This window comes from Sceloporus occidentalis, unplaced genomic scaffold (assembly GCF_023333645.1).
Source record: "Sceloporus occidentalis isolate IW3139 unplaced genomic scaffold, rSceOcc1.0.p SCAF_9, whole genome shotgun sequence".
Lineage (NCBI taxonomy): Eukaryota > Metazoa > Chordata > Lepidosauria > Squamata > Phrynosomatidae > Sceloporus > Sceloporus occidentalis.
The window spans coordinates 31,530,196-31,557,934 of NW_028316989.1; the positions used below are offsets into that span (position 1 = coordinate 31,530,196).

The following is a 27,739-nucleotide window of genomic DNA, read 5'->3' on the forward strand; positions in this document are numbered from 1 at the left end:
ATGGTTAAATTTTACTATCAAGGATTTTCCAGATAAATTTATGTAAGTATTTGCCCTTCATTAAAACACACTGAGAATGTCCAGATACAACTGCCTTTACTTGTTTTCCATCAGTTTGAAGAGCTCCTGAATGTGGCCAGTTTGAGGAATTGAAGTACCCTTTTGTTTCAACAGCTTCTGCTGCAAGCATAGGAAATAGCTTTCACAAAGCTCCCCCCCTCCCCAATAGCATGCAAGTGTTGATAGCACTGAAGTGTATCATCGTGGAAGGCATGAAGAGAAATTTTCTGAACGATGTTCTGTTTAAATGTATGCACCCTTTTGTTGTTTGCACATACCTGTTCTGTTTGCTTTTCTGGCATGCAAGTGGGCAAATCTTAATTGATCATTTCATAATGTGCTGTATGCTGTGATGAAACATAGTTGGCTTCTCTTTGTGCCAGGCTTCCTGATGAAAGGCAGTGCTCTTACAAGAGCCTCCTATTGCTGTGAATAATGATTAGCTCGCTCTAGAGAGAGCTGTCAGGGATGAAGCTTTGTGCCTGCAGAGAATTCGGGAGCATGCTGATACTGGTAAGCTCCTCCCAAACAGGTGAAGGTAGAAGCGTTTAGTCTTTCCAATTGAAAAAGAACAAGATGAAGTTGTGCTTTGGCACAAAGTACCTACTGTTATAAAGGTATATGACAGGGTTGATGGTTTTGCACTGCCAAATGACTGCACCACACACTTGTCTATATTACTAACTAAACGAATCGAGCATTTCATTGAGGCAAGCATTTGCAGCAGAGAGCATTCAAAACACATGTCTAATAGGTGCGTTTCTTTTAATAGGCTCATTCATTGGGCTGGCCTGATTAATTAGTGTATGTCACCATCTGGTACTTGCTGAGACTATTCATTTTTAGAATGCTGAAATTGCAGGGAATCGTGCACACCAATTAAGTCCCTTTTAACTGGATTATGCTGGTGTAAAGTATTAGTGTAGGAGGTCTTCATTGTGATTCAACCAGCACACATCTGAAGGGAACTAGCAGCCTGAAATTTAGGACAAAGAAGTAGTGCCTGAAATGCATATGGGAGAAAAGAAGGCTGTGTGTATTTTCCTCCCATTAGACAGACTGTTAAGAGAACTGAGTACAAGAAAGTCCTTGTAAACAGGTGGGAATTTCAAACTGCGTGTGTGTCTACACCAGTTGTAATGCAGATGTTGTTTTTCCTTGCATGTGCCTTAATACTTTTATGATTAAGAAACACAATATCAGCATAATTTACTTTTTCCTCAAGGTTAACTATGACACAACCCCCTCTTGCCTCAAAGGTGTATGTTTTCCTCAGTTAGAATTAATTAATGCTGTAGGCTATTTAATTCATTTCTGTCTTGATTTATCTATACGGATAGCATGTCATTACTGATACAAAGCTAAAGTGCTATAAAATAGTCTTTGAAAGTAGGGCACCCATGGAATCCATAAGGGCCCTCACAGGTGATTTACCTCCAAATTGAAACCATTCTGGATCTTCCTCCATGTCTTGTGATTTCATTGAGTTTAACCTGTCACCTACTATGTTAGTTTGTTGTGGGCCAGTTAACCTAAATAAAAACTATCTTCACAGGTTCTTACAGTGGTTGACCGACTTCATTTTCTTAAACATTTCAGAAAATAATTTGTTAAATATACCTCTTGAAGCAGCATATCGGCAATTGCAGCATACTTAAAACAACTATATTTTATAATATGTAGCCAAGTTATCCAAGTTGACACTGTTAGAAAATATCACAAAATGCTGTACTATGAAAATGCAAAACTTTTGTAAGTGTAATAGAAATTCTTCCTGTTATGCTGTAGCTCCATCTGGTGTTTGATCAGAGTATTTGCCTGTCTTTTATCATAACAAACAGTATCACATGCCAAGAAAACAATTTAGCATTTATGCAGATTGACGGATAGGTACCCAATTTCATTACCTGAAGTTTACTACATACCACTATGTGATAAAGGGCAACTGTCACTGTAATCTGAAATGAAAGTATTTCTATATTGTATAGACACAAATTTAGTAATGTAGTTGTCAGTCAGCAGTGAGTGTGTATGCATTCCATAATAGCTCTGCAACCGCAAGGAATAGCCACTAAATCACCATCAGCAAAGTCTTTTGACTACACATATTTCTCTGTACAGTGTGCTTCTCTGTGCCAATATGTACTCAATCAGACTAATTAGAAGCAACCCGCCTTTTAATTTGGGATGGCTTCTAGAAGTATACATGCTGATTTATTTATTTATTTACAGTTTAGTTATTTAAAAAATGGGATGTAGTTACTTTTGAAATATTGACTATTAACTAAGGTAGCTTTTAATGTGAGTAAACAACTGAAGCAGAACTGCCTGAATGCATCCCCATTTGAGCCACATTTCTATGGGCAGCTTCCAAGGTAGTTCCTCAACTGATGCAAACTGAACATTAAATGTAGCAGTGGTTTGGTAAAACATCTCAAGCACCACATCATTGCCTTACACATATGATTGTCATATGGAACAGCAGCCTTATGGTTGTATTTGAAGCTTAGACATTTGCCTCTTGCAAGAAATCATGCCTGAAAGGAGCCTGTGTTGGGATTCCTCAGGAAAGAAGCAGTAGTGAAACAGGCCAGTCAAAAGAGTAGAACTGTCAGTCTCCAGGCATGTTGTGTAAGATGGGCTCATTGTTTATTGGTGTATGCTGTCTTAAAGATAAATGATTAAATAGACGCTCCTGAAGTCTTTTCATAAGTTTATCTTTCAGAGTTACTTGCTACAAATTGTTGAAAGGCTAGTGATAATGTTGTTTTGATGGGGAAATCATAAAATCCTTTGAAGCCATCTTAATGGGCAGTTACAGATTATATTGAACAACTAGGACGGAAGTTCAATTTAACTAACAGTACATTTGTATTACAGTCAAAAATATATATTTTTAGAGGATCATAGTTCCTTCACTAGTTTGCCCTCTTACTGAGATTATATTGCATGATTATGCACCATTTTTTCAGTGAAGGGCTATTCCAGTATATTGCTGCAAATGCTTCATTTTGTTTAGTGCATTTTTATCTTGCTCTTCCTCCAAGGACATCAGGGTTGTATATACACTGTATGTAGTGTTTTCTCTGTGTGCTTTATCCTTGCAACGTAATCCTGTAGGATAGTAACAATGATAGGTAGCAAAAGGATCAACAGAAATTATTAAGTTTCTGTCTTCATAAAATGATGTTTTTCTTTCTCTTCTTTTTTTTTTAGGATGAACAAGATTTCCTTATGCAGAGAAGTTAATCAAGAACAGTGATAACCCTTGAATGATCTTACCATGCACTGAACAACTTCCGAGAATCAGGTGCTTAAGCCTGGGAAAATGTCTGCTTGCAATGCTTTCACTGAACATGTCTGGAAACCAGGAGAATGTAAAAACTGCTTCAAGCCAAAAAACTTGCACCAGTTGCCTCCAGCCCCTGAAAAAAACCCAGCTTCAAATACAAATCTAAAAACCAATGCAACCCACAACAATAACCAACGTTCTAGAAATACAGGGAATTTTCGACCTCCAGTGGCAAAGAAACCGACTATAGCTGTGAAGCCCACCATGATGACAATAGATGGACAGGTTATATGTGGCGAAGTCAGCTCACAAGATCTTTGTGAGAACAAGCCAGTTTCTGTAGGGTGGAATCAAAACAGAACTGTTGTGAACAAAAAACCACTGAATAATAATAATGAAGAAGAAATTGAAGGTTATAGCCATGTACCTAGGCCTTATGGGAATAGTGATGATGTAGGTAAATCTCCAAGCAACAATAATGGACTGACAGATGTACTGAAGGAAATTGCAGGTTTAGATAACCCATCTCCTCTAACAGGAAATGAACTTAATTCAAGGGAAGCTTTCTTAGGGAGAATAAACAATTGTTATAAAAGATCATTAGAAAGAAAGATGCCTCCAAGTTGCATGATGGGTGGAATGAAAGATTCACAAAATAAGCATGTTGTTCTAAGTGGAAGCACTGATGTAATAAGTAATGAAGGTGGTCGTTTCTGTTACCCAGAATTCTCCAGTGGGGATGAAAGTGAGGATGATCTGTTTTTTGGCAGCATCCATGACGACCATGAGAGCTGGGATGAAAGTGATGAAGAGCTCTTAGCAATGGAGATCCGTATGAGAGGACAGCCACGTTTTGCAAACTTTAGGGCTAACACGCTATCACCTGTCCGATTCTGTGTTGACAAAAAATGGAACACTGTGCCTTTAAGGAACAGGTCTCTCCAGAGGTTTTGTGCAGTAGACTATGATGACAGCTATGATGAAATCTTGAATGGTTATGGAGATGATCCCATGATCCTTTATGGGCAAGAAAGCATGCAGAGCATGGTCTCGTCTGATTCCATGTCTCCTGACTCTTCTCTCACGGAAGAGTCTTGCTCTGGGACAGCCAGTAGTTCCTCTCAAAGGCTCTGCAATGGTGCATTATCTCCTAGCACTCCTAAAGAGATAAAGTCAATTGAAGAAGGATATAAAGGTATTATTGATGATCAGCAACTGAAACCTGCATCTAAAAGTCCTCAGAGTGCTACCAAAACTTTGGAGACTCATAAGGCTGTGCTTGCCCTTAGATTGGAAGAGAAGGATGGCAAGATTGCTGTTCAGAGCGATAGGCCAAAATGCAAAAGTCCTTCAGGTATGCCAGCTCAAGCAGCAAATACAAATTTGGTTCATGCAGAAGAACAAGCTAAACCATATAGAATAGTAAATATGGAACAACCCATATGTAAGCCATACACTATAGTGGATGTATCAGCAGCCATGACTCATGAATGTATAGAAAACCAAGCGAAAAGTTTAGATGCAAAAAGTGTCCTGACTAATCCAAATTCGCCTGATATTCTAAGTACAAATGCTTTACCTAATTCTGTGTCATCTGGGCAAGTAAATAGCAATCTTAAAAAATCGAGTGCAGTCAGATATCAGGAAGTTTGGACTTCAAGTACAAGTCCACGACAAAAGATTCCCAAAGTGGAGCTAATTGCCAACACCCCAGGACCTTCTGTACCTGTACGGAAAAACATCCATAAATCTGCCCCTACTTCACCTACTTCAACAAATATTTCTACAAAAACCATCCCTGTTAAATCGCCTAATTTGTCTGAAATAAAATTCAATAGTTACAACAATGCTGGCATGCCACCATTCCCAATTATTATTCATGATGAGCCAACTTATGCTAAGAGCTCCAAGAACGCAATCAAAGTTCCTATTGTAATAAACCCAAATGCATACGACAACCTAGCCATTTATAAAAGCTTTCTAGGAACTAGTGGAGATCTCTCTGTTAAAGATAAAACCACTAGTGTCATCAGTCACACATATGAAGAAATAGAAGCTGAAAATACAGCATCTGAAAGTATAACTAACAAATCTGCTGAACTTTCCCAAGCTAAAGGATCAGCTAATAGCACTGAGAGAAAATTGGGTTCTGTGGCTCAGAAAGTTCAGGAATTTAACAGCTGTATTGGTAAAGGTCAGACATCACTAAAAAATCCTGATCATAGTTCCCCAACAAAAATACAAAGAGCTCTTCAAGACATTGGATCCAAAACAGACGATGCACAGGAGACATCTAATGGCAATCGGGAAAATGCTTGCACAGTGCTATCTCAGATTGTAGCATCTATCCAGCCTCCGCTGTCTCCCCCAGAAGTATCTCAGAGTGAGCCCAAATCTTGCAGTGTTGAAGAACTGTATTCTTTACCTCCTGATGCAGACACAGGTAAAAACATTGCAGTGCGACCCAAATCTCTCTTTACAGTACAATCCAGTGCTGATGCTGAAGCAGTCAAATCTACAGAAATGCTAACAACAGAAATCCCACCAAAGTCACCAGTCACTCAGTCCTCAAAGCCAGTGTCACCCTCCCACAATTCTGCAAGCCCCAAAAGTGAGCAGGTTCCCCCATTCCCTCCTCCCCGTTCCACATCTTCGCCTTACCATGCCAGCAAAGTGTTGCAAAGACATTTCAGCAATTGGACCAAACCATTGAGCCCTGTCAGATCAACAGAGGCTGAATCTGTTTTGCACTCAGAAGGTAGACGGGCTGTTGATGCAAAGCCCAAGCGCTGGATATCCTTTAAGAGCTTCTTTCGTCGCAGAAAGACAGATGATGAGGAAGACCGTGAGAGAGAGAAAGGGAAACTGGTGGGTCTTGATGGGACTGTGATTCACATGCTCCCACCTCCTCCTGTTCAGCGTCATAATTGGTTCAGTGAGTCAAAAACAGATGCCAGTGAGAAACCCTCTATTGTTTTTATGTTTAAATGTGAACAAGCAAAGATGGAGGCAAAATCTGATCAACATAAGACTGAGGTGGAGTCAAGAGTTGATAGTATGACAACAGAGAGAGAAGAGTCTCCCGAAGTGTCAGAAGAAAATCTGAAGAGTAATTCTTCACCACCTCAAGTCTCAACAGAAATTCTGAGGTAAAATAATATAAATCCTTATCTTACCCAGTGTGTCATATATAATTTCCTATATTTTTCCCAAAAATCAGACACTTAGATGTACTAAATATGCCATAACACTGCTTTATATTCACTGGACAGTCATATTCACAAATTACGGAACATCCTCAGATTATTTTCTCTGTGGAAGCTGCATTCTTTCACATCTGTATACAGCTGGTTTTGATAGGATTGCAGTATAAACAGTACTACACTGCTATGAAACTTGTGGTCCTCCAAGTGATGTGGAATTGCAACTCCTGTCAGCCCTAACCAGCACAGTCAATGGGGAGAGCAAATAGGAGATAGGTTCAACAGCATCTAGAAAGCCAAAGCTTGGCTACCCATGCTGTCCTGGACTGTTTCTATTCTGCTCCTTCTATGCATAGAAAGCAGATGCAGAGGCCAGAACTGCAGCACGCCACTACCCTCCCTTGTCGTTCTATCCTCATATCAGATATGCTGCAGCTAGGAAAGGAACAGGGCAGTAAAATGGGTTGGATCTACACACAGCCCACAATCTGCACTTCCTCCACTCTTGCCTTAAGGACCAATTTAACATCCATTTTATAGTATCTGGAATATCTTGATAATCCCAATCCTGTACGTGCTTAATTTGAAGTGTCATTGAATTCAGCAAACTTACTTCCTTGTAAACATACATAGTAGTGCAGCTGTAGACTGTGCACTGACATTTCCTAGAAATTATGCATTATGCAAATAGAGCAAGAATTGAACCCCTAGTGAAAATATTGAAATTTAAAAATGAGGTTATATTCTTGCCCAATGGCTTCCTGTTATCTGTTTGTAGTATTATTATACGGTGCTTTCTTTCAATGTTTTCATTCACTGCTACTTAAAGGGGGAGAGAAGAGAAAGATTATGTGAAATGTAAACTATGCTCTTTTAATAACTTTGTAATTCTGCCATAGTTTGATTAGCCAGGAGGCAATCTTGCCAAGTTTTCAATTTCCATCTGCATATTTATGAGATATCAACAGATGTAAAACGTCTGTTGACCAGCTAAGGTGGATTTGTAGTACAAACTGTAGAATACTAAAGAAACTTAAAACATTCATTCTAAAGGCTTTCTAGGCTACTTAAAATCATTAAGATAGCAATCAATGAACATGATGATATTTGTTTCAGAATGCCAAGCACTGCAATACTCACTGAGAAAGCAAACTGATGACCTAGAAATAAAATAAAATGGGATTATGAAATGTCAGATTGATGGGGGCCCTGAAGGCATATCAGCAAGAGAAACTGAGATTTTTGTTCTTTAATCCATCATTGGATTAGGAAATGTGGTGGACTAGAGCAATCCAAAGCTATATTATTATTATTATTATTATTATTATTATTATTATTATTTATACCCCGCTCTTCAGCCAAAAGGCTATCAGAGTGGCTTACAAATTGTTAATTAGACATTATGCCTCTGGAAGGGCCATTTCATCGTGCCTGTGGCACCTGCAGATTAAGGAACCGGCATCTATAGCTGAACAATGTTGGCTCCAACTCATAAGCCTCTCTATTCTAGCTATCAAACAGTTTTGAATCTTTTTTTTATTAGAATATCTCAACAGAGATGCAGCACCCTGCATCTCCCTTCTCTGTGCTTTCTGACTAGAGTCCTGCAGCTTCAAACATTTTCTTTGTGCACCAAAACCACAGCTTCCCTCTGCCATGACGCAGGGTCTCCTTATTGATGAGGACTGAAAGGGGACTATCAAGGCAATTCATTGCCTGGAGTGAGGAAGGCAGGACATTTTATTTGTTTTCTCCCCCAAGCCCTAGAGCAACTGTCATTTCAATTTTATGCACATTTACTTAGAATGATTAAATTCAATGGGGCTTATTCCCAAATAATTGCACATAAGATTTTGGCCTAAGGCTACACTCCTGTGCATGCTGACTTGGGAATAAGCTTCATTGGAATTAGTGGCACTTTCTAATTAAAATGCATAGGTTTGGCCTACAAGTAAGTTCTGTGTGTGGAGGAACATCTGGTTATTCCTGTGTACAAAGACCAAAAGGCAGTGGGAGTGGCTCCTGATGCATACTCTCCCACACATTTGCTCTGTGAAACACATGCCTACATGTGCGCGCATGCACACACCGAGAGAAAGAGAATAGATTCTGGCTACAAGACAAGCCAAGAAGCCATGGGAATCCTGGCTTGTCATGTATGAGTGGCATGCTGCTGCATGTTGCTGACTTGGTCTTGCTTACTCAGGAAGAACAGCTAAGCAATTTAGTTATATAGTCTGTTCTGTCTATCCTATGCAAAAAATGCCAAGCTTTTTAAAATCCAGCAGTTTTCTGTAGATTATGAAAGTCTTTTTGCCCAGTCCTTCTAAATTTTGAGGTACGTCCAGCCTTTATCTGATGTCAGATTTCATATCCAAGACCAGTAGTGAAATCCTTTACTGAGATGTGACAGTATTGTCTGAGAACCTGTTACATTCTATATGCAGGGTTTTTTTCTTCATTGCCACAAGTACTTTAATGTAAGTGAGAACTTCAGAAAGCCTTTGGTGATGATGGAAGGATGTTTATGGAAGGGGCTGGGAGACAAATCATATGCTAACAAGTAAAGATGTCAGAATGCATAAAGATACATGTCAGAATTCATCTACTTGTTTAGGTGCTGGAGCTGAAGGAAATAAATGTAGGGTCTCAAAATATGTCAGGTAGTTCTGCTGCATTTGTACATAGAAATGGCTTGTCATACTTCTCCTCCTTAACTGTTAAAAAGGTATGAAATACCTAGTTAAATTAAGACCGAGGTACCTGTAGAACAGCAATTTTTTTTCCTGTTTGGAACACTAGTCTCCTTTTAATACCGTTTCTGTTAAATATCTATGCCTCCTATCATCCAAAGGCATTCCCATTCTAAAGTTTCAATTAAAAAGTGGTTCTGTGCCTCTCTCCCCCCCCCCCCCCCTTGTTACATTTTTCTTGGATCTGAATCAGGACATTAAGTTTGCTTTCATTTGAATTTGACAGACATAGATCTTAATTTGCCACATGTGGTTAAAAAAACATGTTTTGGAAGTCACTCAGGAAGAATGAATATGATCCTTGATAGCTTCCTCAATTCTTACAGCTTCCCAGTTCCACCAAGACCTTTACTGTTTTCTTCTCTTCTCTGCCTCAACCAAATCACTGCTACCCAAACTAGTTCCTGTGCTTTTTCATTTATCTTCCAGACAACCATTTGTTGGGAGTTATTTCCATATTCTTCTGTATATCACTAGCATGGCTGAAATGTAGCTGAGTTGTTAAAAAATAGCTGTCATTCTTATATCTGCGAGGAAGGTTTAAGACCAAATGAATTTACAAAGTCTAAGGGGGGAAAATCTGTCTTGAGTTTCATGTTATCTCATTTGACGTTATGCAGCGCAAGATGAGAGGATGCTTTTGTGTGAAATTCTGCTACAGTTATCAGTTGCTCGTATCCCCTTGCCTCTGGCATCACCACTGTGAAAGCCTGGCTGGGGTGAGAAAAGCATCTTGTCATTGGCAGGCCTTTGCTTCAATTTATGTACCTCTCCTCCAAAGCAAGCACACCTGACATATACCTCATGCTTAGATCCCAAAATTACACATCAGTGTTGGTGATAATAAAACATAAAAATGCACAAATTAAGGTAAGCTTATATGTGGTCCACAAAGCAGATGAAGCTTTTGTCTTCATTCTTTTGACTCTAAAAACATCAACTGTTTCTGCTGAAAGTGCACCATATCATATTTTCTAATGGAAGCTACCACTTAAATCTTAGCTGCTTTTTTTAATCGATCCTCCAATGTGATCAACATGGAAACTAAGAAAAGGGACCACAAGATGTAGGAAATTCTGTGTAAATTTCTTTTCTACCCACAAGCGCATATATACACACACACACACACACACACACAAACTTCAGTAAGATGGTACCTGTGGTCCTATACTCCATGCTACATGAAAGGCACTGAATGAGATAAATTCATGAACACTCATTCTTTTTCTTTGGGGGGGGCATATTAACTGTTATAAAAAAGCAGAAGCAACTTCAAAGTCAGCTTAATGTATTCTATTTTTTTCTTTTATTCTTTGTATATTTCTAAGGCACACGTCACTGTTAGTGCTTTAAGAAATGTTTTTTGTTAGTCCCCCCCATCCCCAGTTTCTTTATTTGGTTTGAGAAAAATCTGTTGTGTAGGTTTACCTGTAACTGCGGTTCTTCAAATGTTCATCTGTGCCTTCACACAACCTCTCTGATTCAGGTTCCTGTCTTTTGCTCTTTCAGTAGAGTCAAAATAGTAGCTTGGTGGGCTGACGTATGTGCGCTTTGGGGAGGGTGGGAGTTTCCTGACAGTGCTACTCAGCTCTAGATCTTTCCGAATGACTTCTCTGTGCCTTTGTGCCCCATATGTGTGAGACACAGAGACCACAATCATGAACCAGAACTGAGTTACTACCTACAGGCCATATTGCTTTTCCCAGAACATACCCGCCTCCTCCTCTAAACCACAAGCAAGTGAAGGAAAATGTTTCCTCTTTCCACCAAGTCTGTCATCTCAACATTCCAGTTCAAAAAGAGACAAGGGACCCAGTTTTCTTTGTGTAATCCTTTTGTTAAAGTAGATGGATACATGTTTTTTGTGAGACGCTGGGATAGCAACTGCTCTTTGGGGTTTTGTCATCTAACAACCCAGTAAATGATTCTGAAACAGCGTAAGCCGTGTGTCGTAGCAAGGAGAGGGTTAAAACGACAGGGCTTTCGGTTTGCTTATGCTAGTTTTCCCGAGGTGTTTTGGCACATTCCCCAGACCATCCCCTGGAGGTAAACATCAAGGTGCAGTAGGTGATATCATTCCATGCAGACTTCGGTCTTTGTTGCTCACAGCTTTGCACAACTTGTAGCTCACCAGACCCCAGTGGAATAAATGCTTCACCAGAGTTTCGAGACATGATTAAAAGGCTCAAGAAGGCTCTGAGAGAATTTCCTTTAATGGGGAACTGTGTGAGTGAGTATAGTGGGTGAGTTCCTTTCCTTTTTCCATCCATTTTGCATCTTTTCCTTTTCCTTTCTTTTTTTTCCCTCAATTGTTGATTTACTTTGGCAGCTTGTTTCTCAAAAGTATACCCAGAAGAGATTCATAGAATTAGGGCATAAGACTAAGCCAGTTCTAGACTTCGCTGATGAATAAAAAATCATTTTCAGGGGTACTGCACTGTAACAGGACTTTTTCTTTCTAAATAGGATAACTATGATAGGAGGGATTGTTTTGAAAGAAAGAACAGCTATCTTTTGGAGAGTCAATGAGAGAAAAGACCTAGGGTTTGGTAAACATAAACCAGCTTTAGTTCCCAAAGTGAATTTACGACTTCTCACTGCTTTGATTTTTAAGTGTGTCCTAATGTGTGAAATGACCTAGACTAGTCTTTTTAATTTACACACTTTTTTGCACTTGTTTGTTGTGTTTACACTATTCTGCTGCATGTTAATAAAATGATTGACTGCTGACAATACGATGAAATGGTTTTGAACTTCACCTTGTCTCAGTTTACTAACTTTTGTGGACAGTTTTAAAATCTCACAATGTGAAAATGAAGGAAGTGTGTAGATTTGGATTTATGTAGCATTGCAGGGTGTGGAGAGTCTTAAATTACAGGTTGCTTGGGAACTCTGTTTGAATTTTGTTCAACCAGTTTCCGGCTGCAATTTTATGATGATACTCAGATAATGAAATCCTTTCAATTCACAAATAGGAATTTTGAATACAAAAAACACAAATTGCATATCTGGAAAACAATCCATTTACCAGTATCTACATAAAATTGCATTCATTATTGGTTGGAGCAAGTTATTTTATATTTTATGTAATCAGTCAAATGCATTTGAGTTGGATTCAGTCTACAGGTATTGCATGTGCTATCTCAGATACATTCAGGTCAGTTTGCTTTGTGAGTATCAAACGTTTTTAGCATTCCTCTCTGAATGATAGTACGCATATTGTTTAAAACCTGTGTGGGTACTGTAAAGCATCTTAACCGTAACCATTTCTTGCTGTTCAGTTATATAATCTTATATCTAGGTCTTTCCTTATTATTTAATGATGACTATACACATTATAGTGTTCATATGATAGTGAGCATTTAAAAAATAGAGAAAGCCAGTATATGTAGTGGTTGTTGGACTAGTCACTAGGACTCTGGGAGACCAGGTTTCAAATCCCTGTTGAACTGCGAAAAACTATTGGGGTGACCTGGGGCAAGTCACATTCCCATCCTCAGAAGGCAGCAATGGCAAATCCCCTCTGAAGAAATCTTGCCAAGAAACTCTCATGAGAGAGTAGCTTTAGGGTCACCATAAGTTAGAAACAAAAGCGCACAACAGCAATTGTAAAAATGTAGAAACTGTAAAAAATCAAAATAGAAAATAGTTGTTGTTTGTTTGCTTTTGTTAATTGGCTCATTTCAGTTAAGGATGCAGATCTGTAAAGAACTTACACCAACAGAGTTACATTTGAATCTTTTCTAGGAAGCAAAAAATATAATGCCCCAGGTGAATGATCTCTTCTTTCTGTTTCAGTCAAGTGCCTGATGAGCAAACAGTGGAAAATTTGTCCCCTCGTATTCCACGATCTGTGTTTGAAAAACAGGACAGTGGCAGTAATGTGGCCCTCACTCCACTATCCCCTCCAGAAATATCACAAGGGGAGGAAGAAAAGGAAGAAATGTCTGATTCTTCTGACATCAGTGCCTGCAGTGCTACATATAGTAACTTAGGTAAGCACCTTGCATCCACACGGATATATAAATCAGTTACCATTTCTCTTGTGTGGGATTGATATTATCTGAGCTGTCAAATTCATTTTCAAAACTTTATGTAAAATTGGGCCAAATGTTAATATTCTATGAAGGATACACAGACTTCAGTAATGTTGCTCTTTTGGAAGCATCCTTGGAAGTTACTGTATAGACAGCTTTTTTCTATGCTTTCATAAACATCTGAAATCTTTGGTTTAATTTTTAAATGTTCTGTCAAATTTTGTTTGAAACCCATTTTAATATTCAGTGATAACTGAATTGGGTTTTTATTATTACAGCATACAGCCAGCATTAAAGAATAAAATGTTTACAAAAATTACCTTATATCCAGTTAGAAACATTTATATTCCAGCAAATCATATAAACATTATATTCAAGCATATCATATAAATGCATGAGTACATACAAATGTTAAGGGTGAAACTTTGAGCCGTGTTTCTGGAAGGATTTAGGAATACACTAAATATATGGCTTTAACAAAAATAATTGATTATATACTATCAAAATAACTGCGAAGATATTGTATGATAGTTGCCCTTCTAAATTTGGCAAATAATTTATTCATGTGGATCTACACAGTCAATCGATACTGACTTCAAAGATCATTTTTCTACATTTTTGTTGGCTGCATCCACATTGCAGAAATTGTCTGGGTTGACACCATTTAAGTGCCATGGTTCAAGGCTATTGAATTCTGGGAACTGTAGTTTATTGCAGCACCAGAGCTCTCTGACAGAAAAGGCTAAATGTCTCACAAAACTACAGTTCCCAGAATTCCATAGCATTGTCAAATTTGCATTATTTCTGCACTGCTGATGCAGCCATTGATTACTTTAGGAACATATTATCTAGGCACCGTTCACAGCATTTTTGCTGTCAGTCCTTTAGTAAAGAACCATAACTTGAATGCCTGGTGTTTATGGTACTTTGGGCACATTAGAAAATATTGGCCTAAATTCTCTCTTAATCCTCACTGGAGTAGGATTGAGTCCATTACATTTATCTATATGTTAACTCTGCATTTAATAATTAATTGAATGGGTCTGCTCTAGTTGAGACTAATCAACAGGATTCCCGGCATTACGGGTTAAGTGATAATAGTGAACATGCTTTGTTTGTACAAACTAAAACTTGTGTCTGTTATCTGAGTAACTCACATTGTTGTGTAAATACAGTGGACCCTTGTTATATGCTGGGGTTTGGTTCCAAGTGGATAACAAAATCCATGTATGCTTAAGTCCCATTAAATATAATGACATAGCAAAATGGTGTCCCTTATAAAGAATGGAAAATCAAGGTTTATACTTTTTTTGAACATTTTCAAACCACGGATGCTTGAATCCGTTTATAAAAAAACTGTGTATAATACGGGCCGACTGTAACTAGATGTACAGCATATAGTTGGCCAACAAATGTCACAAACTGAGAAAATCCTACATTTACCTGCAGTTCTGACACTATCTTTTTAAAATTTCATACAGTTTGATTCTGCTTTTTCACCAAGCAATGTACAGGCTGAATTGGTTTAAAAGACCATATTTGTAATGGTTGGAGGTAGAGAGCACACATTTAGGACAGCTGTTTATAAGTTCAGATATACAAGTGGGTGCATACAAACACCATACATGAGCAAGAGAAGTTGGACACAATATGGCACAGAAATTAAAGGTGCCATTGTCCTCTTTCTGCCAGTGCTGAAGGCGATGATAACCTTTTAGTACAATCCTTTCTACTTTAGATTGAACGTCCCTTGGGTTTGGAACAGCTTGTAATCTGTAAAATGCTGCACTAGTTAAGGATAGAATCATAGAATCATAGAGTTGGAAGAGACCGCAAGGTCAAACTATCAAGTCAAACTATGAAGTCAAAACAGCTTATTTAGGCTGCATGACCTGTCATTATTTTGTTTTCAGAGTTCATGTCCACATTTTTACAAAAGAAAAGTTATCAAGTTAAGATAAGGGAAAGCATTACTTATGGAAGCAGGACATTATTTCTGGCAATGTGTATTCAAAATGGTTGGAATGTTTAAGAACATTGCTTGTTTTCTTCAACTGACATACTGACAAACTGAGGCTTTCAAAAAGCTGCTGTTTAAGAGAGCTGGCCTGTGAGGCATGATAGGAATGTACAAGGTTAAGAGCTGAACTCGTAAACTGGTCAGATATGGGGAAGTTTCTCAGTAGAACTGAGTTTTTCCCGGGGGAAAGGAGAGAAGAGAATGAAACTACCCTGCCTATAACCATAACTTGTTGTTTTCATGAACTCAATACCTAACTTGTTAGAAAGAAGCAAAACAGGTACATGCGGTAGAAATATGTACAGTATTTAATGAATGCTCTGTTATAAAGTGCCAATATGCAGCTAAATATACTGTTTCTAGAAGATAACAATATTTATTTCTTATATCCCAACTATAGTTTTTATAAACGCAGCTTTTTATTTAGGTTTTCTAGACTGCCTTGGTACTTACCAAGGAATGGTAATCTTGTTCCTTGTTTATAATTGTGTTGATTTCAATTATGAAGTTTTGATCTTCCCATTGAATAATGATTTTCTTTGTTGCCTTATAAAGGGGACTAAATACTTTCCTTCATCTTCACAATTAATATATGAATCTTCATAAGAAAAGCTATATTGAATCAGACCCAAGGCCTGTCAAGCCCAACATTATGTGCATACAGTAGCCAATCAATTACCCACAGGAAGCTACCAGCAAGGCAATGCTAATAGAGGGCAACTAGAGCCTCCATCTTCTGGGCTTCAGCATCTGACACCAAGGCAATAATAAGCTTGATATCAGAAGTGATATACAGCCATCCTGACTGGTGGTTGTTGATGGTCCCATCTTCCATGAATGTACCTACTCCCCTTTTAATGCTGTCCAGGTTGGCAACTATCATTTGTGGCAATGAATGCCAATGTTTCCTATGCACAGTATGAAGAACTTCCTTTGATCTGTCCTGAGTCTCCCACCATTGGACTTCAAACTACTATCACGAGAAAGAAAGAAGTTGTATCTCTTTTTACTTGACTTTTTTCTATCCTGAACAATCCCAAACGTTTTAATCTTCCCTTGTAGGGTAGTTGCATCAGTTCCTTTCATTTGCCTTTTCCTGTAATTTTCCAGCTCTAGAATGTCTTTTTTTAGGAGCAGTGACCAGACCTGTACACAGTACTCCTGGTGCGGTCATAGTGTGGATTTCTATAAGTACAGTAAAGGATGATATATACAGTTTTATGTTTAATTCCCTTTCTAATTATGCTTGGTGTGGAATTTATCTTTTACCCAACCACACATTGGGTCAACCATTTCATTGAGGTGTTTAGTTCAGTTGATACCAGCTCAGATCCCATCAGCATAAAGATAAAATTGGGAGGTTTGTCCAAATATGCATCACCTTACAACTGTACACTTCACAGATGTATATTTTTAGTCAAAAATTAAGTGAATGTTGTTTGTTATTATGCAGGACAATCCAGAGCAGCCATGATACCTCCAAAGCATCCACGACAACCAAAGGGGGCTTTAGATGATGCCATTGCTTTTGGTGGAATATCTGATCTGGAAATGGCTACCACCTTACATCCAACACCACCTCCACTGCCAAAGAAAACTATTCTAAGAGCTCACACAGAACCAATTCCAAAAGAACTCCAGAGCAGCCTATGTGTGATGGCCAACCCTACCTATGACATCGATACCAACTGGGAAGCTAGCAGTGCATGCTCTTCAGTCAGCTCAGAATTCAAGGCATTGGACAATGAGTCGGGAGATTCCTTGGATAGGCCTCCAGGAAAAGGACTGGCAATCTCCTCAGCTGCCAATAGCTTTTCCAGCCTAGCTGCTATCAGTATTAAGGACAGAAGTTCTAACAGCGTGGAGTCTCTGTCCAGTAGGCCTGTCACCCACAGCAAGCATAGCAAAACTGTCCAGAAGTCTCAGAGACAAGCACTTTATAGAGGAATTGAAAACAGAGGAGAGGTGGTAAGCAAGATCAGAAGTCTTCACACTGATTCCCTGAAGAAGCTATCTGTCAAGTGTGAAGACCTATTCATGGCTGGACAGAAAGACCAACTTAGATTTGGTGTAGACAGCTGGTCAGACTTCAGATTAACCAGTGACAAACCATGCTGTGAAGCTGGTGATGCTGTCTACTACCCAGCTTCTTATGCAAAAGATCCACTCAATAACTATGCAGTGAAGGTAAGAAGAAAGTTGACTTGTCCCTCAGCCAATTGAGATTAACAGTTTTGCTTACTATCCTTTGCATTCTGTTACCACTGGTTGTCTTTGTGCTTAGGATTTACTAGGTAAAATATGTGCTGTTCTGTGCTTGGTGATTGCTAGCCTTCTGATCCTAAACATTTGCAACAGCATAACAAAATTGTCACACAAATGCAAAGCCATGTTCAGATTTAGATGGCTGTGTATTCTGTTTTTAGTATTTCTTTTTAGTGCCACAGTTCTTAGGCTTATGGTGTAATAGCCCTTCTTCATAAATTACATTCCATATGTCTCCAAGATGGCCCTGAGAAAGTGCCCTCCACTGACCCTTCAGAAATGCAGTGAGTAAATAAAAGCAGGAGTGTTAATCCTGCACATTCCTCCTTTTTTTGCACGTTGAATTATTTGGCACCGGACCTCTAGCTTTGTTTTTTTAACCTTTCTGACTGTTGGGAAAAAAATCCATCCCAATCTGTTTAGGTTTTATCAGTTTGTGAAGAAATATACTTTTTTATTCTTTGTAGAGAGGGTGACGTAAATGGTTTTGGTTAGCGTTACTTATAAAATTATATACCATTTTCTTTAATCGGTATTCCAAGACAACTCTAAAAGTAAACATATGCACACATTCAGAATTGTTTCAGAACGTGGTAGGCTGTGTTATTTCAGCCTGCAGATGGAAAATAGAAAGTATTTTTACACTAGCCTTCTGTTACATCATTTTACTGTTCTCTCTTCTCAAGCCCAGTATATCAAAGACTGCATCTCTTTAGACTTATTTCTTAATCAGATAGCAGTCTAAGATAACAGTCAACTGATGTAAGTTGTATGATTTGGTACAGTGGCCTTATTTAAGTCTGTTAAAAACTCTGCTACCAAACCCTGATTATTAACTTGGATCAGACTGTCATGATTCTTGTAAGAAACAGGAATTGGCTTTGCTCATCACCATGTAAACAGAAATATTGCACTGATATATCAGCATCAGTGTTCTTAGTTACTGTTAACAGTTTCATTATATACAGATTTAATATTTGGTTGCATGCTAGGTCCTGCCTTACACAGCCATAAGCTAACATCTCGGTTTTTTAAACACTTTATATAGAAAAATTCAGGTTGAACTCAATTAAATGTCTTTGTTAAATTGCTAATTTCTCCTATAGTTTCTATTACATAAACCTGTATTATAAAATCATATATATTGTTCTTGTATTGAAAACAAAAAAAATTAAATTGCTCAATTTTATTAAGCTCAAAAATTATCCAAACTTGCTGTGACTCCGTAGCTCAGGGCTGCCTCCTGGATTATTCATAAGTGGAGAACCTCAGACAAAAGATCCTAGGAAGACCCAGGAATTATGCACCACAGGCCATGTATTTAGGAGGTACAGATGTATTGATTTACTTCTATGGCAAGAAGCCCAGCTAAGTTAATTGGAGGCATGGCTGTTCCTGTTTGTTCTTGGTAAAAAACATAATAATCTTAATTGATTTCCATGAGAAACTGATAGTGTAATTTTTCTTTAACTTATCATGATTATTTTCTATAAATAAAATGAACCTTGGTTAAATTTTAAAATCAGGTCCAAATATTATCTAGTGATGTCCTTTCAAGATACACAAATTTTGTGCCACTTGGCCTTGTGCAAGAATGTGCCATTTGTTCTTCTGAAGGGTGATAAAGAAGCTTTTATCAGGTGTGGCAGAAACAAAGCTCAATAGCATCTTCTTATCTCGTTTTGCTACAATAGGTTAAGTGGCATGATGGTACAGACTAGCTGTAATTGCTAATCTCTTAGCTGTTTTTCCAAACAAAAAAGCCCAGGAAACAATGTAGAAATTACTTTGTAAAATAATGTGAACTTTAAAAATGTGATTGCTTTTGAAAACAGGCAAAATAAAAGGTCTCTTACAGAGGTGTTTTTTTTTAATGAAGCATCTGATTTGCACCATAACTTGTAGCTGCAAATAAGTACACTTTGCTTTTTCTACATAAATAGACCTGAATAATACTCCAGAGTATCTCTGTGATGTTGCAGTGATCTTCCAGGTAGTTTTATCTTCTAGTCATTCTTCACTTGAGATGATCAAAGAAATGCAAGAAATAAATCCCAGAATTCAGTCAGTCTTGTGCCATCTTCTAAAACTGACCAGTTTCATAACGTATATACATAAAAACATCCATTGCACAAGGCAAGCATTCAATGCATTCATGGTAAACCAGAAATCCTGGCCTCATTTCTGTATTAGATATCACTATATGTATCATTTTTCAAGTAGCTACATTTCTTACTGTTAAAAATAGTTTTTAATGGACTATGTGTTTCCAATATGTTTCTTGGTCATATCATCTAAAATGAACCAAGATGGTCAGGAATTTGTTATATCTCATTTAAAACAGGTTTTTCCTCCTGTTTTTCTTTTCTCCCATTAGATATGTAAAAGCAAAGCTAAAGAATCCCAGCAGTATTACCACAGTTTGGCTATCCGTCAGAGCTTGGCTATTCATTTTAACATACAGCAGGACTGTGGCCATTTCCTCGCTGATGTGCCTGTTCGGCTCCTTCCGTGGGAGGATCCCAATTCGCCGGAAGAAGAAGAGGAAGAGCAGGATGAGGATGAGCAAAAGAACAAAGAAAGCCCCTCCGGTGTGGATGTGTCACAGAAAGACAGTTCAGGTCTGCCAGGAACCATCAGCAAGCAGCGCAGCCGAGTTGTGGTTATCACCAGAGAGGTTCCATATCTAACTGTGGCCGATTTTGTGCGAGAATCTTCAGATCGCCATGCCAGCAGCCCAGACTTTTATGAAAGGCAGGTGTGCCTCCTGCTTTTACAACTCTGTTCTGGTCTAGAGCATCTGAAGCCCTATCATATCACACATTGTGATCTGCGTTTGGAGAATCTCTTACTGGTGGACTACCGGCCAGGGGGCAGACTTCTCAGCTATGAGTCTGTGGAGCCCAATCCCTCGGCTGCTTGCCCTGCCAGGCTTATAGTGAGCAATTTCTCTCAAGCCAAACAAAAGACTCACATGGTCGATCCAGAAGTACTGAAGGACCAGTCCCGCCTTGCCCCAGAGATTATCACAGCAACACAGTATAAGAAATGTGATGAGTTCCAGACTGGCATCCTCATTTACGAAATGTTACACCTGCCCAACCCCTTTGATGAAAACCCAGAGTTGAAGGAGAGAGAGTATACTCGGGTTGACCTGCCCAAAATCCCTTGCCGTTCACTTTACTCCTTGGGGCTTCAGCAACTCGCTAACTGCTTGCTAAACCCTAATCCATCAGAGAGGATCCTTATATCTGAGGCCAAGGGAGTCCTTCAGTGTTTGCTTTGGGGTCCCCGAGAGGATTTGTTTCAGACTCTTAATGCCTCTTCCAGACCAGCACAAAGAGAAACTGTCCTCCAGAACTGGCTGGACATCAAACGGACGCTGCTGATGATCAAGTTTGCTGAGAAGTCTTTGGACAGGGAATGTAAAGTGAGCCTTGAAGACTGGCTTTGTTGTCAGTATCTGGCTTTTGCCACTACAGACTCCCTCGGTCGCATAGTGAAGATCATGCAGCAACGTTAGTTTGTATGACCTGCTGCTTTCACTTGGATGGCCCTCTGTCCTTTCTCCAGCCCAACCCTCATGCTATGTGCAAGTATTAAAATTCCAATCTGGGTCCCAAGGTCACCAACACTGAATTAACAGATCTCAGTAGGAAGGGCTGTTTCCAGTCAGAGGTGCAAAGGAGAGGTCTGGAGCCCATTGCCTAGTATTGCTGGTGGCTGTGCAAGGAAGTGTGGAAACTTAAAAGGGAAACCACTACTGCCATTCTTGTTTTAATCTATGCCCAGGGACTTCTGTGTGAAGTCCCTGCATATTGCAAAGGGCAGCACCCAGTGACAAATAGAAATGAGTATGAAGTCTGTCATGATTGAGCCAGCATGATGCAAGCCATTATCCACAAAGATATGTCCTCTGTCTCATGGTTCTTGTCAGCCCAGCCCATCGAAAGGTGACTCAGCCTTAACAGTCCTTGAAAGGCAGCTTTGATTTTATCCTTCCTAATGAGAAAGCACTTTCAAACACCAGCAGGGAGTGGTGATTCATTTATAGCCATCCTGAACAAATTGCCTCTTTTCTCTTATTCTTGCTGAGGGGCAAAGTATACATTTTGGGCAAAAACCCAGTATTTTTTTGTAATAAAAAAGAACTTTGAATACTGAAGGGGAAGTGGGGCTTAACCCTTTTTTCCCACTGGCCCTATTCCCGCTCAGCGTTCTCACACACTCCAAACTGTTTCCCCTCCCCACTATTCCAGAGGCATATTTACCCTCACAACATGTTGTTTTCCTTTGGTTTTGTCTTCACTGATCATGAATTATGATTTATTGATTCTGGTCTGGAACCACACATCTAGCCAATAGAAGCAAAGGGTATACCTTTCTCTTTTTCCCAGATTGCCTGGCGCAGTAATTCTGCTGGAGGTTATTGATGGACTGTTAATTATGATAATGTTAAGTAAGGGCACTAGAAAAGCCTGGGGCCAGTTGAAGCAAACATGTATTAGGAGCAACTGTTCCTCTGCTCCTTTCAGGCTGGTGTATATTCTAAACCAAGGGCAACAACATTCTTTGCCTGCTCTTTGTGGTGCGCTGGTGCATAACAAAGCTTCTTGAAAGTCAGATTTATGTAACAAATCAGATGTGTAGATAAAAGTTGAGTTTTCTACTGCCATGGCTCTCTGGGGGGTTAGAAAACAAGGGAGCAGAAGATGTTGTGCATTTACCATGAGGACAATTAAATTTGGCAGGCACAACTCAATAGTATCCTGTTCTAGTTTCCCCTGTGTAGACTTTGGGTATATCACTGCCAACATATTTGGGTGTTTTAGCTGTTTTTGCTGGTACACTGAAATGCCATGTCTGTCAACATCATTCTGTTGACTCTGGAAGAGTCACTGCATGGTAAGACAAGGTTAGATAAACAAATCCAACTGCCTGAAGGAGTGTTTGGGCAATAGACCCTGCTGCTGGTTTCCTTCCCTGACATACTGGCCTTTTTCTGTGGTGGCAGCCCAGCCCTTCTGCACCCGATTTCTCTGCTCAGTGTTGGTTATTCTTGTTTGGACAGTTCTGAAATGATGGAGCTGCGGCCTGATATTGAATTCCCATAGCTGGGGATGGTTATTGGAATGTGGACAGCTCTTGTGTTGAGCCTTGCTCCTCCTCCTCTGGATATATGTGCAATTTTGGGATGTATTATATGAAAAACCGTGTAAGTGTTTACGTTGCATTACAAATTAACCATACGTTAGACCTGCCTCTTTTCTTTCCATGGCACATAGATGCACAAAATTATGTGTGCTTTTTTTTTCTGGATTGATGTTTCCTTTATTGTTAAAACTGTGACTAAAGCTATGTATTTCAGCCTTGGAAACAAATAGCCACTTGGAACAACTTATGCATCTTTGGACCAGAAAGAAGCAAACTGCAGGAAACAAACAGTCAGATCTGTGCTCCTGGAACAGAGTGTGGCTTTCCCAGCCCTGTAGTTCATAGACAGCTGACCTTAGCCTAGGACAGATAGTGGCTTCTTAAAATCTTTTGCAACTTCCCACTTCATGTTTGCGACTGTATCCTATATTGCTTTCAGTAAGGAAGGATCAGCACGCAGCCTGCATGCAAACACTTCCCGGATGCTTTTGTAAGCCCTTGGTTTCTTTTCTCTCTCTCTCTCTCTCTCTCTCTCTACCAGGATAACTTAAAATACAAATAATCATGTTTTGAGAAGTGTCGAAGAATGCATTTAAAATGGCTTTAAAATGGGGAGGGCATTGAAACTTGAAGTATACTTCCAGTCACTTCGGGTTTGGCCACATAATGGAGGGAAATCCACTCGAGGTACTGTATACCAGGCTGCCCTCTCCTGGTTTAAAACAACAGGGCAAATGTTTAGATGTTGACAGCTATACTGACATGAAGGGTTAGTACTGTACTCAAATGCCTAGACTGTACAGTCTGGTTGTGATCTAAGTAGCCCTGTGAAAGAAAGCTACTGAGTGGCAGTTTTCTGCAGATCTATGGCAAGATCCTTGAGAGAGCCTGACACAAACTATACATGCATTACAGGTATGGAGGTGCAATCCTTACCTGTGTTAGTGCACTTTGCTCACAGCTTAGCTACAAACCCTTCTTGCTGACTCAGTTGAGCACATCTTTCCCCAGTTTTATGTATGCTTTTATCTGTCTGCACATAACTTTTTACTTAACCAGCATGTTAATTCTAGCGACACACGAACTACTGACCATTGTGGTAGGCGTATTCTTTTAGGCTACCTGCTATATTTTTGTGTATGACGATATGTGCATTGTGTCACTTTTCGTGTTGACACGCACATGCAAAGTAGACTATTGAATGTTTTATAACCATGTTATATTTTATACAGCCAATCCCAAAACTCTGAATGGACTTTCTGATTTAATTTTGCATTTTGGTAGCAGATTCAAACCAGTATTAGCATTGTGCACTTCAGGAACACTTGGTATACATCCATTCATTGCCATCTTACTGTGTAGGACTCGGTGAACTTTGGTAATAAGGGAGAGGAATGTGGTTTCTGTGTAACAACGCCTGTGTGTGACTAAGTGTGAGAAAGAAGAGAAAGAGGGATGGCCAGACAAACATAGTTTCAGCCTAGCCAGAGTTGCCACATGGCTACCTTCGCAGATATCTTATTGAAGGAAGATATCTTATTAAGAACAAGGAAGTGAGAGAAAATAATGTACAGCATAATTTTTTTTGAAGAAAATAAAATTCTTTCTTGCCTTTACAATTGTTCGATAAAGGCATCAGGAAGGGGACCTTAAGTGTACAGATGCACATCCATAGGGTCTGCACTGATCAAACATTTTTTTAGTTGACCTCACTACATTTCAAGGAATTATCCTCCTTATATAGCCATACTGACTTGTAAATACATATTTTCTAGGAAGCTGACACTCAATTTAGCGTGATGGCTCCAAGTTTCCTAACAGCAAACAAAAATCTCTGGGAAATTCACTTCTGCTTACGCATTTGAATGTGCACTTCCTGGAGGTTTTAGTGTCATTAATCTTTTCTGGGGTGGCAGTCTGGGTCAATGATTAATTGCACTAAAAACAGTGCCTTGTCACAGATTTAAAGCTATTCTGGAGAGGATTCCACAGTGGGAAACACCCATTGCTAGCAGTATTACACAAACAAAAAACGTTAAAGAATAGAAGCATTTTACACGTAGCTGAGTTGACACATTAACTAGAAGAAGAGTATATGGTTGCCCAGATCCAGGGTGTTTTAAAATATTATTTAAATGCAAAAAAGAGAGAGAGAGAAAGAAAGAAGGGAAGACATTTTCCAGTTCTGCAACTTCTATAGACTAAAAGCCAGGGTATGTTCCAACAACTGTTTAGGCAACATAGCATTTGGAAAATCTGTTACTCTGAAAATCTTTTTTCAAATTTGAGTTGATGAGAAACTGTACACAGAAACCATAAGCAAGTCTTGCTACAAATGTTGAGGAGGACAGAAGCTTACCTATATAGTGACGCAAAACACAAAGCACATGGAAAGCAACAGTGTTCAGGAGAGTATCGGTTTTCATACAATGAAGGCATTCAGAGTTGAAGTTGCAATAACAGACACAGGTGCCTGTGAGGACAGGAGACAGAACCATTCTTTCCTAACAACTCTGCAATAACTTTGTTAATAGATCAGTAAAGAAGAATGCAGTCTCATAGAGGAGTGCGGCAGTTACTGGAAATTCAGTTATGTAGTGAGTCGTGCAGGTAGTAACCATCTTGTTTAACATTCAACCCAACTGTTGCAAATACTAGCACCATCCCAACTGCTTGAATTCATCTAGTTAATTTTATGGCATGAGGAGCAAAATGGTGTAGTGATTCAAGTTTGCCTTTTGCAAATCCCAGTGTGGCAATCCAACAAAGCATGGAGTGTGTTGTTCCATCTGCTTAATGCTTTAACTTAATATTTTCAAAAGACATTCGAACACCTAGCCAAAAAGGTTAAGGCAAGTTGTGCTTTTCAGAGAGATTTGTAAAAGGAAGTATTATACCATTCAGGTCTTCACTCTAACAACTGGATGTTCTGCTTTTCTCGGGTGTAATAAATGAGGATTATATCTCGCCTCTTGTATTCGTCAGTTGAACAGTGATATTTTTGAGGTTTACCTCAGTGCTGTCTTTGTTAAGATTACTTAAATCCCAAACCATCTAAAATAAGAATCAGAAGTAGCCTATAAAGTAGTTCCCTCATTGAAGAGAGGAAGGACTGAGATACAATACACAATATATAACAAACTCTAAGCAGGCTTCAAACATCGCCCTGGTCCAGCAGGTCTTGAGTTATAAAAGTATGTTAGAAAGCCATTTCCAAATATTTAACCGTGTTCTAGTATGAGAAAGAAACATGCTCCAGTTGGAGTCTATGAGAAAGCAGGGTTATCCCAGGTGGAATAAGGATATGGCGCATGTTTAGCTGTCATCCCTTATCCACCTTTTTACCTCATTCCATATAAATGAATGGCTTTCCAATTGGAATTGGAAAGGAAAGAGCCAGACAAAATCACTATGGCGCTGCAGAAATAATCCCGTTTGGCACCAGTTTAACTGCCATGGCTCAATGTGATGGCATTCTGGGAATGGTAGCTTGTTGCGGCACCAGAACAGTTAAACCAGTGTCAAACTGGATTATTTCCGCAGTGTGGATGCAGCCCTTGGGAGCACTCCATCAACATACAACGTAGCCCATTAACCACAGGGACTTTTCAAGCTATTTCTCCAATGAAAATTTGTAAAATAACTTCTGAAAAACATTTCAGCAACTTTAGCAGTGGCTAAAGACCTCCCTTTACTAGCGTGCAGTGCTTCTGCTCTGTTGTTTTTGGAGTGATGTTGACTTTTGGGTAACAAGTGTTTAGGAGTTGTTTTTTTAAATGCAGAATATAGCAGAGTTGGCTTAGAAGTATAATGCCAGTCCTTTGCAAAACAAAGTGCATCTCAGCCTTTTGGTTTCAACAGATTTAGCTACCCAACACTGCCTAGACTTAGAGCCTTTACGCTTGGGAAACTAGCTAAATACAAGCAAGTCCTAAGGAACCTTTACAATATTTTGCTAATCTTGTGAAAAGCCTGGTTAGAGGGGAAAGCCCTTGGCTGCAAAACAAGGCAAGAGAGTACAGATGATGGTTCAGAAAACTTCCAACTCACTTAAACCTGAGGGTTTCCATTATTGAATAATGTTTATTCCCACTGTTACTGGTTTCCAGCCCTTTGACTATCCCTCTAGAAAAGTTCAGAACAAATATCTCAAACTATTTTAGTAGCAAAGACATGTATGGATCTATATTTTTATAAATGAAACTTAACAGAACTGCAGGCATAACCCATTTTGCCCTTTGTTTTCCTGTCCCATATGTACATTTTATATATAGCATATTATATATATATATATATATATATATATATATATATATATATACACACACACCTATACACACACACACACTATTTGCTTGAATTTTAAACATTCATAAAGTAGGCTCTTTCCAAGAGTTTGGAACAGGCAGCTTTAGGGCAGACTCTATAGCAAGATCCACTCTCTACCAGCCAAAATACTGTTTCAACAATACATTTTTGTGATCCTGAACTTATCCAGCCTCAGAAAAATTATATAGCTTTCGCCCTAGAGGATTTTCTTTTTCAAATTTAATTATGCTGAGCAATTTTAAGCAACGAGGAAAGGTCCCTTTGTTTTTATGAAGAGGGTAAATAACTTTCAAGTTGAACGTTCCTACGCGAATGCAGTTGCATGTGGCATTTCATTACAAATGCCTCAAAGTGGGAATCATTCTTTGTTTCTTCGTAAGACTCCATTCTTCTGGGCAAGCTCTGTGTTTGGCATTCACGGCATTGCTATAAATGGTGCTTTGTATCTATATCTACACGTATTTATAGATATAACTCCTCAACCTCCCTATGTGATCGGAGGACAGTTACACTCTGGTTTGCTGTGGTACTTTGCTGTGTACTCTGTGGCATACATGTTACTGTGTAAATAAACTAGTTTTATTACACTGAAAACTGAGGTCTGCACTGTCTCCTTCCTTACCTGG

The 27,739-nt window shown here is 39.1% G+C and overlaps 1 protein-coding gene across 4 annotated transcripts in view; it reads left to right on the top strand.

Moving 5' to 3' along the window:
• Window positions 1-27,707, top strand: part of PEAK1 (pseudopodium enriched atypical kinase 1) — a 57,937-nt gene extending 30,230 nt beyond the window's left edge. For 3 of the 4 annotated variants that reach the window (XM_089538487.1, XM_089538488.1, XM_089538489.1), the window contains exons 3-6: window positions 3,277-6,501; window positions 13,107-13,303; window positions 16,819-17,552; window positions 20,008-27,707. In XM_089538487.1, the coding sequence (XP_089394613.1) occupies window positions 3,389-6,501; window positions 13,107-13,303; window positions 16,819-17,552; window positions 20,008-21,153 (5,190 nt within the window). In that variant the 5' untranslated portion in view covers window positions 3,277-3,388 and the 3' untranslated portion in view covers window positions 21,154-27,707. Of the gene's footprint in view, window positions 1-3,276; window positions 6,502-11,434; window positions 11,552-13,106; window positions 13,304-16,818; window positions 17,553-20,007 lie in introns of all 4 variants that reach the window. The other variant, XM_089538490.1, reaches the window with a different exon arrangement.
• Window positions 27,708-27,739: the final 32 nt, after the last annotated feature.